Here is a 16,217-nt window from a genome sequence, read left to right as displayed (position 1 = left end):
ATTTTCATCCGTCATAAAAAAAATTCGGATCAAGTTTGATTTTCAGCATTTTCACATCCATAGCATGAATTTTGATATGAAGGATGATGAATACGGAAAAACGCATGTGAAATTTTCAGATTCAGCGTGCAAGGACTTTTACTCCAAATTTCAGTATCTTAGTTTATACATGTTTCATGTTCTATTAAATCAAATATTATTGCAGCAGGACAGATTTTCTTCATATAACTGCAAAGTGCCTTGACAACTCTTATGTTACGGAGCTTTACTGCTACACAAAGATTCACACGAGTCTAATTAAAAATAAAATTCAGAACCCTGAAAGTTTTTTAAAGACAAACATCCCACCCTGAAGTAATACTGAGATTCCTGAACTGAACCGCATTGTCATACGAACCTGCGGTCAAAGACATACATAAAATATTCTTTTATAAAATTGTAACAGGTCACCTGTAAAGCTCTGAAAGCTCCCAATCTGGAATGTCCTATTAAAATCTCTACAAAAACAAAAGGACATTAGATAAAATGAACATTTGACTTCTGAAGTTAAAGCTGAGGTTCTTCATGTGATATCAGTCCATCACAGTTATCATTCAGTAATATCCAGGATGGTACTGCTGACTCCATGGTTTCTGATTCCAGAACTGATGAAGACAAAGATACAGAGAATTAAAGAATGAAACACGATTTTGTACATTTAAAAAAATAATTGAAATCATATATAAATAAATGATATCTATACATTATTATTATATAAATTATATTAAATGTGTTTTTGAGGGACGTACCCCTTGTTGCCAGCTCTGGTTGAAAGCTTGTGCTTTGTTCATGCTAAAGTTGCCATTTTTAAAACCTCGATTATTTCCTCCTCGACCCCTGAATTTCTGTGGAAACAGAATGTTTTATGATTCCTGGTTCAAAATTTGGTTGTTTTTTAGTTTCAAACTGAATTAAGCAGTAAGCCACATTTACAAAAAAAAAATAATATAATGTAAAATAAAATAAAATAATTTCTAAGCATAGAACTTCAAAAAAAGCTCTTAATGCACTTATGACATAAACTACAAAAAATAATATTCTAAACCCAAAATAATGAAAAACATAATTTTTAAAACCTGGATTATTTCCTCCTAATCCCCTGAATATCTGTGGAAAATGCAGATTTATGATTCCACGTTCACATTTTGGTTGCATTTTTAGTTTTAAACTGAATTAAGCAGTAAGCCACATTTTATACAGCTTAAAAAAGCTCTTAATGCACTTATAAAATAAAATACAACAAATTATATGCTAAACCCAAAATAATGAAACACATAATTTTTTAAAGTTTCTAAATTCATTTCTAAGTATACAGCTTGAAAATCATTTTATTTTTAAAACCTTGATTATTTCCTCCTAAACCCCTGAACTTCTGTGAAAAAAGCAAATGTATATGTATGATTCCTGGTTCACATTTGGGTCACATTTTAGTATTGTTTTTTTTATATTTGAAGATTTACAACGACAACTAAATTTTAATTTCCAACTAAAACTAGTCTACATCATCACAGATCTCTCACCTGGTTGAAGTTGCCCCTGTTGGCCCCTCCCCCTCGTCCCATGTTGCCCCTGTTCATGGTTCCTCCTCTGTTGCCCATGTTAACCATATTGCCACGTCCAGGTCCTGGCCTGGGGGCGCCACCTCGGAAGGCAGGGGGAGGAAGGAAACCTCTCGGTGGTCTGCTGAACCCACCACGAGGTCCAGGCACTGCCAAATAATTAAAAAAGGACAGTATATTATTGAATTTATACATATTCCTCTATACATATACGTATATAGCGCATAAAAAGAAACATTTTGCTCATTTGAAATGGCGTACCACCCCTAAAGTTGCCTCGGTTTTGAAAACCTCCTCGTCCTCCCCTCTGACCCTGTCCTCCACCACGGTTGAACAGATTTTTGCCTCCTCGTCCCCGAGGGCCTCCCCTCTTTGGTTGAACCCCTCCCTGGTTGGGCTTCTTCTCAGGAGGAAGGGAATTTTTGCTCTCCTCCTTGTACTGTTCAAGAAGTTTGGTAGCTTCTTCTTTCTGCAGCTCGACATAAAGCACTTCACTGAAGCACTCACCTTCCACAGGCAACGTGTATATTCCTGCAAAACATTACAGTGTTACAGTGTGGCATTGTAGGAGTTTTGTGATTATTGTGATTATTAACTAAAATTAAAAGTATAACTACAACTTTTAAACTTGTTTTGTAAAATAAAATAAAACGCTTCTAGGAATACAACTGAAAAAAACCTTAACCCAAAATAATGAAAAGCATATTAGATGAAAAACATGAAATTTAAACTTTGCCTAGGCAAGTAGTGAAGGTTTAAAATGAGTTGAATTGAAGTACTAAAATTAGAAAAAATAAAACTGAAATAAAAATAAATTAAAGATAAAAATGAAATAAAACACAACAATAACATATTATTGTCAGTCTGTGTCTCGTGGTCCCCCGCCTCTCGTGTCCATATTTGGCCTTCTGTTCCTGTCCTCGTTCCCTGTTCATTAGTTAATTAGTCCCTAGGCCTGTGTGTAATTGCCACGCACCTGTTTTTGTTCTTCCTTGTTGATTTCTCCATGTTTATAAGCCCTGTGTTTCCCTGCCCCTATGTCCGGTATTAAACGTCATATGTGTTCTTTTTTCCCCTAGCTCCACGCTATGTGTTTTGAATAAACCTGGCTATTGCTATTTCCGTGTCTCCTCGCTCCTTGCCCTGAGTGCTACGTGACAATTATAGCATTATTACTAATATCTATATATATGTACAAACCCGATTCCAAAAAAGTTGGGATACTGTACAAATTACGAATAAAAAAGGAATGCAATAATTTACAAATCTCATAAACTTAAATTTTAGTCACAATAAAATATAGATAACATATCAAATGTTGAAAGTGAGACATTTTGAAATGTCATGCCAAATATTGGCTCATTTTGGATTTCATGAGGGCTACACATTCCAAAAGAGTTGGGACAGGTAGCAATAAGAGGCCGGAAAAGTTAAATGTACATATAAGGAACAGCTGGAGGACCAATTTGCAACTTATTAGGTCAATTGGCAACATGATTGAGTATGAAAAGAGCCTCTCAGAGTGGCAGTGTCTCTCAGAAGTCAAGATGGCAAGAGGATCACCAATTCCCCCAATGCTGCGGCGAAAAATAGTGGAGCAATAACAGAAAGGAGTTTCTCAGAGAAAAATTGCAAAGAGTTTGAAGTTATCATCATCTACAGTGCATAATATCATCCAAAGATTCAGAGAATCTGGAACAATCTCTGTGCGTAAGGGTCAAGGCCGGAAAACCATACTGGATGCCCGTGATCTTCGGGCCCTTAGACGGCACTGCATCACATACAGGAATGCTACTGTAATGGAAATCACAACATGGGCTCAGGAATACTTCCAGAAAACATTGTCTGTGAACACAATCCACCGTGCTAAAACTCCATAGGTCAAAAAGAAGCCATATCTAAACATGATCCAGAAGCGCAGGCGTTTTCTCTGGGCCAAGGCTTATTTAAAATGGACTGTGGCAAAGTGGAAAACTGTTCTGTGGTCAGACGAATCAAAATTTGAAGTTCTTTTTGGAAAACTGGGACGCCATGTCATCCGGACTAAAGAGGACAAGGACAACCCAAGTTGTTATCAGCGCTCAGTTCAGAAGCCTGCATCTCTGATGGTATGGGGTTGCATGAGTGCGTGTGGCATGGGCAGCTTACACATCTGGAAAGGCACCATCAATGCTGAAAGGTATATCCAAGTTCTAGAACAACATATGCTCCCATCCAGACGTTGTCTCTTTCAGGGAAGACCTTGCATTTTCCAACATGACAATGCCAGACCACATACTGCATCAATTACAACATCATGGCTGCGTAGAAGGAGGATCCGGGTACTGAAATGGCCAGCCTGCAGTCCAGATCTTTCACCCGTAGAAAACATTTGGCGCATCATAAAGAGGAAGATGCGACAAAGAAGGCCTAAGACAGTTGAGCAACTAGAAGCCTGTATTAGACAAGAATGGGACAACATTCCTATTCCTAAACTTGAGCAACTTGTCTCCTCAGTCCCCAGACGTTTGCAGACTGTTATAAAAAGAAGAGGGGATGCCACACAGTGGTAAACATGGCCTTGTCCCAACTTTTTTGAGCTGTGTTGATGCCATGAAATTTAAAATAAACTTATTTTTCCCTTAAAATGATACATTTTCTCAATTTAAACATTTGATATGTTCTATGTTGTATTCTGAATAAAATATTGAAATTTGAAACTTCCACATCATTGCATTCTGTTTTTATTCACAATTTGTACAGTGTCCCAACTTTTTTGGAATCGGGTTTGTATAATTATTATATATAATACAAATTATTAGTATTAAAATATATATTATTATTAGTATAGTATTAATATTAGATGAAAAACATAAAACTTGAACTAAAATAGAAAATGTAAAACTTAAAAACTGAAATTTTGCCTTAGCAACTGAAAAAAAATGTTTAGGTTAAAATACTAAAATTACTAGAACTCAAACTTTAATTAAAAAAATTAAATAAAATATTAGATGGAAACAAATTGCCCTGGCAACTAATTGAAATAAAATAGGTTTTGAAATACTGCAATTTGTAAAACTAAAATAAAAATAATTTGATGATAAAAATGAAATAATATTAATTAAAAAGAAATATTAGATTAAAAAAATCTAACTGAAACTAACTGAAAAACAAATTTAAGTGAAAGTTTAAAGACTTGATACATAAGTTTAAGCTGAAGTTCCAAAATGGCTAAAACTACAACTGAAATAAAAAATAAACTATATATATGGTACAAACCTTAATATAACTTACTAAAACTTTGTAAATACCATAATAGCATGTAAAGAATACTAAAGTAACACTGTTGCACACATCTCAGATCAAGTATGGCTCAAGGCTTTTACCCTTCATTTTTAGGACTGCATGTTCAGGTACATCTTTGCCATCTGTTTCTGCCTTTTTCTGAGTCCTTTGGATATATTCCTCATCTGTCGGACAGACTACCACTGCTTTACGCTGGAAACCGGCAAACAGGCACATTTTCCTTCTTTGGGCTGGTGCTGATACGTTAGTCTAAAGGGAGATATTTAAAGGTCAGTATTTTCAGCAGATGGTATGATCATGCACTGAAGATGTAACATGAAAAATAAATGTATTAAGAGCAAAGTTTAAAGAGGGATTGTAGTATGCTTTGATTTCGATAAGTATTTATACACTTGAGATTATATTTAGTCACCTGGTCAAGTATGTAGTTGCGTTTTTTCCGTGCCGCGATCTCAATGAATTTCCCGAGGAAGAGGGGAGCACGCTGAGATATTGCTGAGAGCTTTGTGACATCTTTCATCTGGCGCTTCAAACTGGAAATCTGAATTTCAAAATAAAAATAACACAGAATATGATATTTATATTGTCTAAAATTGTTCTCTTATGTCAGCACTCACCATCATCTTCTCTATGATTGTGTTTGTTCCAAGAATGTTGTATTTTCCTGGATTGGCTTGGGTGTGCTTTGTAACCCATTCGGTTTTTCCAGATCCAGGCAGTCCGACCATGACAATGACCTGAGAAGATTTATAGCACATTTATATGAGGCTTTTTAATTATCATGTCAATGTTTCAGGTATGAAACCAACCTCACAGTCTTCTTTGGTCTCGGGTCCCTTTGGTCCTCTGATACGATCGCAAACAGGGATCTGCTGCAGGAGCATAAAGCCGTCAGGTTGGGGGAAAAACGGGGTTTCACTCTGGCCGAAGTTGAACTCAACCGCACAGTTGTGGCAGAGGACGTGAGGGAAGAACGGCTTTCCCTCCAGCTCATCCTTACTGACTTTGAAAGCTGTTCCCAGATCCAGTCCATTCTTGGAGTAGGAAATTTCCACTTCTTCACCATCAAAGTTCTGCCAAATAAACACAGCAACTATGATGTACTGCACTGTGGCCAAAAGTACAGAGACACACCACACTTGCTGAACATTTCATTCAATCTTTTTTCAATATTTTTCTATATATATATATATATATATATATATATATATATTGAGGTTGGTATGATTTTTTAAAATATTTTTAAAGATGCCAATGCTGCATTTATTTGATCAAAAATACAGTGAAAACAGTAATATTGTGAAATAATTTTTGAATTTAAAATAAATGTTTTCTATTTTTATATACACGGAACAAAATTATAAACGCAACATTTTTGTTTTTGGCCCCATTTTTCATGAGCTGAGCTCAAAGATCTAAGACTTTTTCTATGTACACAAAAGGCCTATTTCTCTCAAATATTGTTCACAAATTTGTCTAAATCTGTGTTAGTGAGCACTTTTCCTTTGCCGATAATCCATCCACCTCATAGGTGTGGCATATCAAGATGCTGATTAGACAGCATGATTATTGCACAGGTGTGCCTTAGGCTGGCCACAATAAAAGGCCACTTTAAATGTGCAGTCCGGGGGGATCCGAAAACCAGTCAGTATCTGGTGTGACTACCATTTTTCTCACGCAGTGCAACACATCTCCTTCGCATAGAGTTGATCAGGTTGTCCACTCCTCTTCAATGGCTGTGCGAAGATGCTGGATATTGGCAGGAACTGGAACACGCTGTCGTATATACCGATCCAGAGCATCCCAAACATGCTCAATGTCCAGTGAGTATGCTGGCCATACAAGAACTGGGATGTTTTCAGCTTCCAGGAATTGTGTACAGATCCTTGCAGCATGGGGCCATGCATTATCATGCTGCAACATGAGTCGTGGATGAATGGCACAACAATGGGCCTCAGGATCTCGTCACGGTATCTCTGTGCATTCAAAATGCCATCAATAAAATGCACCTGTGTTCGCTGTCCATAACATACGCCTGCCCGTGCCATAACCCCACCGTCACCATGGGCCACTCGATCCACAACGTTAACATCAGCAAACCGCTCACCCACACAACGCCATACATGCTGTCTGCCATCTGCCCTGTACAGTGAAAACCGGGATTCATCCATGAAGAGAACACCTCTCCAAAGTGCCAGATGCCATCGAATGTGAGCATTTGCCCACTCAAGTCAGTTACGACGATGAACAGCAGTCAGGTCGAGACCCCGATGAGGACGAGCATGCAGATGAGCTTCCCTGAGACGGTTTCTGACAGTTTGTGCAGAAATTCTTTGGTTATGCAAACCCATTGTTGCAGCAGCTGTCTGGGTGGCTGGTCTCAGACGATCTTGGAGGTGAAGATGTTGGATGTGGAGGTCCTGGGCTGGTGTGGTTACACGTGGTCTTACACGAGGCCGGTTGGATGTACTGCCAAATTTTCTGAAACGCCTTTGGAGACGGCATATGGTAGAGAAATTAACATTCAATTCACGGGCAACAGCTCTGGTGGACATTCCTGCAGTCAGCATGCCAATTGCACGCTCCCTCAAAACTTGCGACATCTGTGGCATTATGCTGTGTGATAAAACTGCACATTTTAGAGCGGCCTTTTATTGTGGCCAACCTAAGGCACACCTGTGCAATAATCATGCTGTCTAATCAGCATCTTGATATGCCACATCTGTGAGGTGGATGGATTATCGGCAAAGGAGAAGTGCTCACTAACACAGATTTAGACAGATTTGTGAACAATATTTGAGAGAAATAGGCCTTTTGTGTACATAGAAAAAGTCTTAGATCTTTGAGTTCAGCTCATGAAAAATGGGGGCAAAAACAAAAGTGTTGCGTTTATAATTTTGTTCAGTGTATTTTAAAATAAAATTGATTCCTGTGATGCAAAGCTGAATTTTCAGCATCATTACTCCAGTCTTCAGTATCATATGATCCTTCAGAAATCATTCTTATATGCCAATTTTCTGTTTTAATATTAATGTTGAAAACAGTTGTGCTGCTTAATATTTTTTGTGGAAACTTGTGATACACGGACATATTTTTCGGGCTTCTTTGACAAATATAAAATTCAAAAGAACAGCATTTATCTAAAATACAAATCCTTTGTAACATTTCAAATGTCTTTATTGCCACTTTTGATCAATTTAATGCATCCTTGTCAATTAAAAAAAATAAAAATTTCTTTCAAAAATAAAAAATAAATGAATAAAATCTTAATGACCCCAGAATTGAACAATATGAATACATGGCACCACGTAGTGGTCAAGATTAGTAATTGCACAGAGATTTAAAGCTAATTGTAGTTGAGAAATGAGAATGCGCTTGGATACTTACAATAAAGCAACCGACAACATCGTTCTCATCAAAAGCCTCCCCAAAGTCCTCCGTCACACCGTTGCTGGTTTTCTTGGCCTTAGATGAAAATCCATACGAGTGTGCTTCTTCCCCTTTAAATATATGTATAGGGCAAAGAAACACTCAAATGACATTATGAATTTATTAGATCAACTCCAACAGATTCCTATAAGAAATCAAAGACCCTCACCTAGCAGAAGAGAGCTACTGGCCAGTGACCAACCCACCAGAACTTCATGAATCTCAATTCCTTTACTGGAAATGTGTTTTACAGGAATCTTCTCGATAATCTGATGCAAAGATATGCAAAAACAAGGCTAAGGGCATGACAGGACAGTTATAAATAGTATAGATCAAGTTAAAGCAGTGCTCTTACCTTCATTTCAAAGCAAGCCTTGCCCTGTGCCACACCGTAAGACGCTCGTCCCCCGGCCCACAGGTAGGCAAAGCTCTCCATGGTGAGTGAGGAGGCACTATAGCGATCCCGAGACACCTTGAAGTGCAGGTCACAGTTGTCTGAGGAAAATAAGTGACAGACACTTTATTTTTGAAGCTTTATAGTGGCTGCAAATCCTGTTTGCAAAAGTTTTGAGGAACAAATAAGAAGAACAAATGTTCTTTTTAATAACTTTAATAAAATTTACACTTTTCATAAACATATTCTGCATGTTACGCTATTCAGTGTTTATGTAATTTAAGCTATATCTGAGCAGTATTTGTGTGGGATCATCATACTTACAGTTGTCCAAACACACAGTTGTGTCATCAAACTCTTCGTCCTCTTCCTCCAGTGGAGGCTGGGGAGACTTTGCCCTGAGGAAACCATCAAAAAAACAATTATGAAATTCAATCAAATTCAGTTCAGAGTCATTAGAAGATCCCATTGAGCTCCCTTTGGATTTTAAATATGTTCTAACTGAGAACATTTACTGGTGTGAAATATCTGTTAGACATTTAGCACATCAGTGCTGTTTGCTTTTTGCAATAATTCTGCCTATTTATATTAACTATTTTCTAAAAAACTATGAAATAAAAATCAGAAGTTACTATTTGTTTAAGAAAATGTGACCATAATTTAGGATATACACACATAGTACAATCTTAACCATGTACACTAGTTAATAAATAATTAAATAAAGAAAAAGCTCCAATAAGATTTCATTTGAAATATTTTAAAGGTAAAACACTTTTTCTGAAAGGTTGCGACTTATTGATTTATGTATTTATTTAACATTATTATTACTATTATTATTATTTCACACTGAAAATCTATTGAAAATCTATTTTTTTGTCATAAAATGTCAAATTTTGCCAAAACGACATATATATATATATCTATATATATAGATATATATAGTGGTATATATGATATATTACCTGAGAAAAGACAATACATCATCGATAAAAAAATAAAAACACATTTAGATTCAATGAATCATCATAAACATAAAACATATGTCTAATATGTCAAATATGATAAGGATACAAAAATACACAACATCACGTTAGTCAAAATTTCTAAAGGAAATACACCACGCAAACATTATCAGATGAACATTTTCGTCCTTTAACAGCCCAAGATCTGACCTAGAAACATGATTCCTAAGGAAAAGATACCACTTTTTGTGAGGTGACAGAGATGCCCTTTTTAAAGGCTTAAAGTAATTTAAAGCGGTCAGTAAAAATGTGTGTTTCTTTGCACTGATGAGGAACAGCATGTCAGATTTGGCTCCTTACTGCCAAAACTGGTCATAAATCTTTGAGGTGCAGCGGAACCACAGGAGTACCAGAGGCCGACTGCACATTTCTTACCGGCTGTATTTGCTTTCTTCAATAAATTCAAAGTAGCCCCTTCCATGTTCATCTCGGCGCCTCTTTACACCCTTCTTATTCTTCTGTTCATCATTCTTGTCTTTGTCTGCATCCCCTTTGGAAATAAAACAATAAATCATAAGGAGGCGTACCTCCCTGCTGGACCCATCATGATGTAACATGATGGTCCAGATAATTACTGGAGGATTTCTAGTTATTTCGGTTGTGCATGAACTGCAGTAACCAGTATTTTAAAAGAAAGGTGTATTTAATTATACGTTCACATGTTTTAAATTAAGAAGCGATGCCTTCCAGTGCAGTTTGCACACTGTAGTGCTTATATGGGTACATACGGGAGGTTGTTGCCAAGACATCTGCAAACTGTGCAATTTTGAGCTAAGTAACACACATTTTCAGATTCACATTGCATGGATCTTGAAGAAAGGTGTTACAGTGTGTGCAAATATTGAAGGCACATTTAGTGAGGGGCAAAAGTCACAAGCACCTCTTTCCCTAAATGAGTGCACCTTGTGCTTGACAGAACAAAAATTATTACAAAATGAAAATCAGGAATATGCAAACTGCAAAAATCACTCACAAATCCATCATTTTTGAAGTAATTTTAGAAGTAAATATGGATGATAACAACCCTCTTATAGGAATTCATATTAATTTAATGACAACATTAATTTAAAGGTTAATGGTTGCATTTCTAGGCTGGTAGTCCAAAAGATACTAAACTCAAACACCTGACCCCACGTTATCTCAAGGGGGAGAAAGCATCTGCTAAATGAAGACAAAGAATAACAATGTCCTAACACGAGGACCTCACTAGGCAACTCCAGGCAGAAAGAGTAAAACAAATGAACTGAGATCATTACGCACAGTACCATCTGGAGCTTTTGTCCTTCGTCTCTCCAGCATCCTGTTACAGCTCAGCGATCCTGAGAGCCTATGCTCAGCCAATAAAGACCAATGTAAGGGTCATTCTCAGGAAATGGTCCTATCCGTGCCTGAAAATTTCAGGATTTTAAATTTGATTTGAATCAGTAACTTATAAACTGAAAATAAAATGTTTTATGCAAATCATGACAGAAAAAACTAGTTTCTTCTGAATCAGATTCTTTAATTTGATATATTGTATAACAACTACACCACATGCTTTAAAACTAGTAATACTATACCTGACTATAAATATAGAAGTAGATTTCTTCTTTTAATTTAAACTAACTTAAAGCCAATAAATATGTAAATATTATATTAAAGTTTGAGGCATAGTGTAAATAAATTATTAGTGATGAATAAAAAAAAGAAACATTAAATAAAAATAGGGATACATAAAATAAATAAATTACACATTTATTTGTTTGTTTGTTTACTGATTGATTGCATGACACACTTTATAAAATTAAATCTATTAAATTAAAGTAAAAGGGACACAAATAGTACACCAGTGGCACCATCTCCTGCGAATGACATAAAATCATGTAGCATGATGCTCTTTTTTAATTTGATATATGAAATTTTGATAAAAATGAAAAATAAACAAAAATAAAAAATATATTAAAATAAATAATTTTGTCTTTATATTTAGTATTCTGTTAATTGCATGAGTAATGACATCAAATCCTGAATGCTCTCGGCTGTCAGAATGAATTATTCTGGCATCGCAGCCCAAATATATAAAATATGAATTGCACAAGCTTCATCACGTAATCTCACCCTTGCCAGGGCCCATGTCGAGAGCCACATCATCCTCATCAAATTTCTCCATCTCCTCATCATCTTCTTTAAGCAGGACATCTTCATCTTCATCTGATTTATCCATCTCTACCCCGGCGTCCTCCTCCTCCTCCATGTCATCATCCTGCTGCTCCTCATCCTCCGCGTTATCTCCATCCTCCTCCTCCTCCTCAGCCTCCATGCTCTCTCCAGCCAGATCTTCTTCGTCCAGGTACCCGAGGCCGCCTCCATCCTCAGATCCGTTTGTGGACAGCGCCTCCTGATCCAGAGCAGCCTGCAGCCGCACCATAAGCTCAGCCTTCAGCCCTTTATCTGACAGACTCCTTTTCTGCAGCTCGTCCTTCAGCTCGTTCACTTTCAGCTTCTTCACATTCAGTGAGCTCATCTCGCCTTTCTTTCTATCTCTAGACGTTACACCTCAAATGTATTATATATGAGCTGGAAGAGCAGGTTAAGCGCGGACTGTCCGGAGACGCTCGATGCGGTCACTGATGGAGCAGAACGGGGCCAGATGAGCCTTATATAATCTACCGTAATACACATGATGCATGAGCAAATACCGTAAACATCACTACAGCTATTGCATAGCCTATGCATAGGAGGAAATATCAGCATTCAGTTTATTATAGTTGCCTTAGAAAACGATAATAAACCTGAATACAGTAGAGAAGGTAACAAGTACCGAAAAAAAATATTTAATATTGCAATATCGTTTTTTTTCAATGATAAATAGCACAAAAATGATTTTTACACAGTATGTAGGATACAGCCTATATCAACATTGCTAGAGTAGCTACATCATTTCACATAAACTGCGATTCTTATGATATTTTTTTAAAAGGCTAGCTTAAATATATACATTTTAGAGAAATTTTTGGTTTTCAAAACATTTACAAAACAATTACAGTCACTTTTCATATGCACAGAAAATGCAGTAAATAAATAAAGTAGAGATAATACTTTAAAAAAAAGTGTTTAGTATAATATTAAATATTGCCATAAAACACAATTTGTTTTTCTTAAAAGTTAGATATATAGGCCTAATGCGTTTTTGTAATAAAATGAGAGAAACGTGAGTAATGACGTCACCAGACCACTCCGTGTTCACGTTGCCTAGCAACCAGTGTTTTGGACATGGCGGACAAACACAACGCAGGTAAAGATGCAACTTAAAACTTAATTCTTTCAAGCATAGTAGCATTTCTATTCTTACGTGTTGTTTGTAGCTCAGTTGTCATTATTACAACTGTTATATCCTACACGGTTTGTGTAAAGTATCGAATATATAGCTTTGTAACAAAGTAGCAAAGTAACAGACTGCCCGGTTGCTTGGAAAATAAAAGCAAATGAAGTAAATTACGGTAAATACACAGGATAAAGAAGTAACTGAGATCATTGTTTTGTCAAATTTTCTGAAATGCATAATTTCCTTTTGTCAGAAACTATTATAACAGAAACTCAGAAGAGGATAAGTAATGCCTTTGACGTGTTTGACCACGAATCCAACAAGACTGTTGATGTCAGGTAAAATTTCAGTTTTCAAATTTCACTATCCTTGATTTATTTCATGCTTATCTTCAGATTTGCTCTCTGACAGCTGTTTATGCCTGCATAACACTGATATTTTTCATTGTAAAAGGGAAATAGGCACCATTATCCGTTCACTTGGCTGTTTCCCATCAGAAGCTGATTTGCATGATATTATTGCTGAGGTTAGTGGTTTGTTTTACAGTCGGTTCATTTGCAGGCTGAGTAGATAAGTAGTTATGATATGTGACTGTTTCTACAGCTAGAAGAAGAAGAGCCCACTGGGTTTGTACGCTATGAGAAGTTTCTTCCAGCCATGACTAAGATCCTGCTGGAGCGCAAGTAAGACTGTCGCTGAGAGTGATTAGGATCAATTTGAGCTTTCTGCAAAATTGCAAATAATCAGACATCCCTGCCAAAACAGATTGGTTTTAATGGAAATGATTATTTTTGGTTTTCTGTGCCTAAATGGTGTTATGTCTAATATGGCAATTTTGCTATTTAAAATATAAATTATTTCATAAATTACAATCATGTGATCACAGAGAATTCTGATATATACTTCTGCATTTGTTTTGTTTTTTAACTGTAACAACTGATTGAGTCGTTATTGTTCATTGAAACGAAAACTGCTAAAAATCATTTTGGTAATAGAAATAGAGCTGAAGCTAACATGAAGTAAACATTAGCTAAAAAGAGAACTTAAAAAAAAATACTTGAATGAAAAACTTGCCTTGACAACTAAATAAAATAAATAAGTTGAAGTACTAAAATTACTAAAAAATACAATGAAGTTAAAAAATATATTTTTAAAATTATTAAAAATGTGCAAATGGACATTAAAAATACTAAAACTAAATTTAAAAAAATAAACGTTAATTGAAAATATTAGAAATACTTTAAAATTATATAAAAAAATAATACTGGTCATTGAGCACCTTGTCAGTGTGCACATTTAACAAACAATTTACAACTATTAAGACATTTCCAATTGTACATCCGAAAATATGCACAGGACAAGATCAGATATGCCCAAACAATATGCTAAAAATCCTTAAATAAAGTGTTTTAAGCTGTGAAACCTAGATGAACCACATTATAAATTTTTGATTGAAAAGTTCATTGGTGACAATTTTAGCTCTGCTTTCTTTTTTATTGCAGGTTCCGTCCTATTACAGAAGACCTGCTCCTTCAGGCCTTTGAGGTGCCTAATGCTCTGACAACTAAATATTTTTGCTATTCTTGTTTTGTTGTTTGAATTTACCTTGAATATACTACAGAGAAAAGAAAACTTCAAAAACTTTAAATTGGATATAAAGATGAAGACCTTAGACCAGTGGTCGGCAACAGGCCCACCAGCAATAATATTTTTTTAAAAGTCTAAGCGTCGTGGTTTTCACTCGCTCCAAGAGCGCTCCATCACCGCTCCATCATGAGAACAATTCATGCCAACGACTCGTAATATAACTGCATATTTAGCAAGAATTCACATTAAACATATTTAGCTAGCTAGATAGAAAAGGATCACTCAAATCAGAAATAATGTGACTGCTATGATGACGGCAATGGACATGAGCGGGAAGTTATATTTCTCAAGGAATTTATTTGTTCCTTCTGAATATTTTCAGCTGACAGCTGACTTTTTTTTTTCTCAGAATTGCGTGATTTAAACTTGCACTTGCGAGTTAAAAAGTTATAATTCTGAGATACACTGTAAAAAAAAAAAGTTGAGCCAACTTAAAATTTTAAGGCAACCAGCTTCGGCAGATTTTTGAGTTTTCTCAGCTTGTTGTTTTAAGTTCATACAACCAAAAGTTGAGAATCTCCTACAAAAATAAGTTGAGAAAAGTTGCTCACATACTCTGATCGGACACCGCCACACAAATGTGGCTTTTTGTTAATGACTGTCGCAGGATGTTCTAGCCGCCAACTAGTGGTGAAATTCCTTTTTGGGCCGATGCCAAACTTACTTGCCAACCCCTGCCTTAGACCAATGGAATGAATTAATGTAAGGGTGCCGTTATCTCTTTTTAAAGGTGTTAGATCAACAGAAAAAAGGTCACTTGGAACCAGAGGAACTGACCAAATATTTAACACAAGAAGGTACAGTATGTTCATGTGTAACTATTGGAAATAGTGGTTTATATTTTAGTTTAGGCTTCTAATATTTTGAAATCAGTGTGCAATGCTCATTTGTCAGACAACAATACAATACAAGGAATCCACAAAGACGTCAAGTTCAGTAATTCTGAATTTCTTTTGAAGGAGAGCCCTTTACACAGGAAGAGATGGATGAAATGCTGTCTGCAGCTGTTGATCCTGATAAAAATGTCATTCTCTACAAGGACTTTGTGAGCATGATGACTTTTGATGACACTCGATGATGGCTGACGGCATGATTAGATCGAACAAATAAGTATTTTTATAGTGTTAGGATCAAGGTGTCATAAACAAAATCATCTCAGTTACCATAATAAATGATGTACCGTACAATTTATTTTGACTCTTTACCCATGGTAGATATCATTAATGGTGTTCATAATGCCCTAATCCTCTTTGCTTAATAAATAGTTTGGCAAAATTACACAGTATGATATTTTACCCTATTCAAAATTATTCAAATAGCCTTTAAAGTGGAGAATGTGTGCAAGACTGAGAGGGTGTATCATACACCGATTAATCATTCTCGCTATTAACGAGGCAGGTTTTCTAAGGCTATGTGTGTGACTGAGGGCCTCATTATAAAGTCAGTGTGTGATGTCTTTCTTCTGTCAGTTTCATTAGCAGACTCTGATACTGCAGGTTTTGTGAAGGGGTGGCATATTTGTGCAGCTCATTTTTTCC

General features: G+C 36.1%; 2 protein-coding genes across 2 annotated transcripts; one reads left to right on the top strand and one right to left on the bottom strand.

Annotated features, from left to right (window-relative positions):
* Positions 1-593: 593 nt before the first annotated feature.
* Positions 594-12,231, bottom strand: LOC306886709 (heterogeneous nuclear ribonucleoprotein U-like; the record flags this gene model as incomplete). The annotated part of the gene is made up of 14 exons (XM_079444038.1): positions 594-644; positions 789-884; positions 1,560-1,747; positions 1,860-2,129; positions 4,964-5,132; positions 5,296-5,424; positions 5,501-5,620; positions 5,693-5,956; positions 8,271-8,383; positions 8,482-8,581; positions 8,668-8,807; positions 9,031-9,104; positions 10,104-10,218; positions 11,826-12,231. The coding sequence occupies 14 exons, from the start codon at positions 12,229-12,231 to the stop codon at positions 594-596; spliced, it is 2,235 nt and encodes a 744-aa protein (XP_079300164.1).
* Positions 12,232-12,968: 737 nt separating this feature from the next.
* LOC306885942 (dynein regulatory complex protein 8-like) lies at positions 12,969-15,950 on the top strand. Its single transcript, XM_079442768.1, has 7 exons — positions 12,969-13,002; positions 13,286-13,370; positions 13,486-13,558; positions 13,636-13,715; positions 14,535-14,577; positions 15,410-15,476; positions 15,639-15,950. Exons 1-7 carry the CDS (start codon positions 12,981-12,983, stop codon positions 15,755-15,757), a joined length of 489 nt encoding a protein of 162 aa, XP_079298894.1. The 5' UTR covers positions 12,969-12,980; the 3' UTR covers positions 15,758-15,950.
* Positions 15,951-16,217: the final 267 nt, after the last annotated feature.

This window comes from Barbus barbus (genome assembly GCF_936440315.1).
Source record: "Barbus barbus genome assembly, chromosome: 20".
NCBI classification, from domain to species: domain Eukaryota; kingdom Metazoa; phylum Chordata; class Actinopteri; order Cypriniformes; family Cyprinidae; genus Barbus; species Barbus barbus.
Note: the sequence above shows the minus strand (reverse complement) of the source record. Positions and strands in the feature narration are given on the sequence as shown.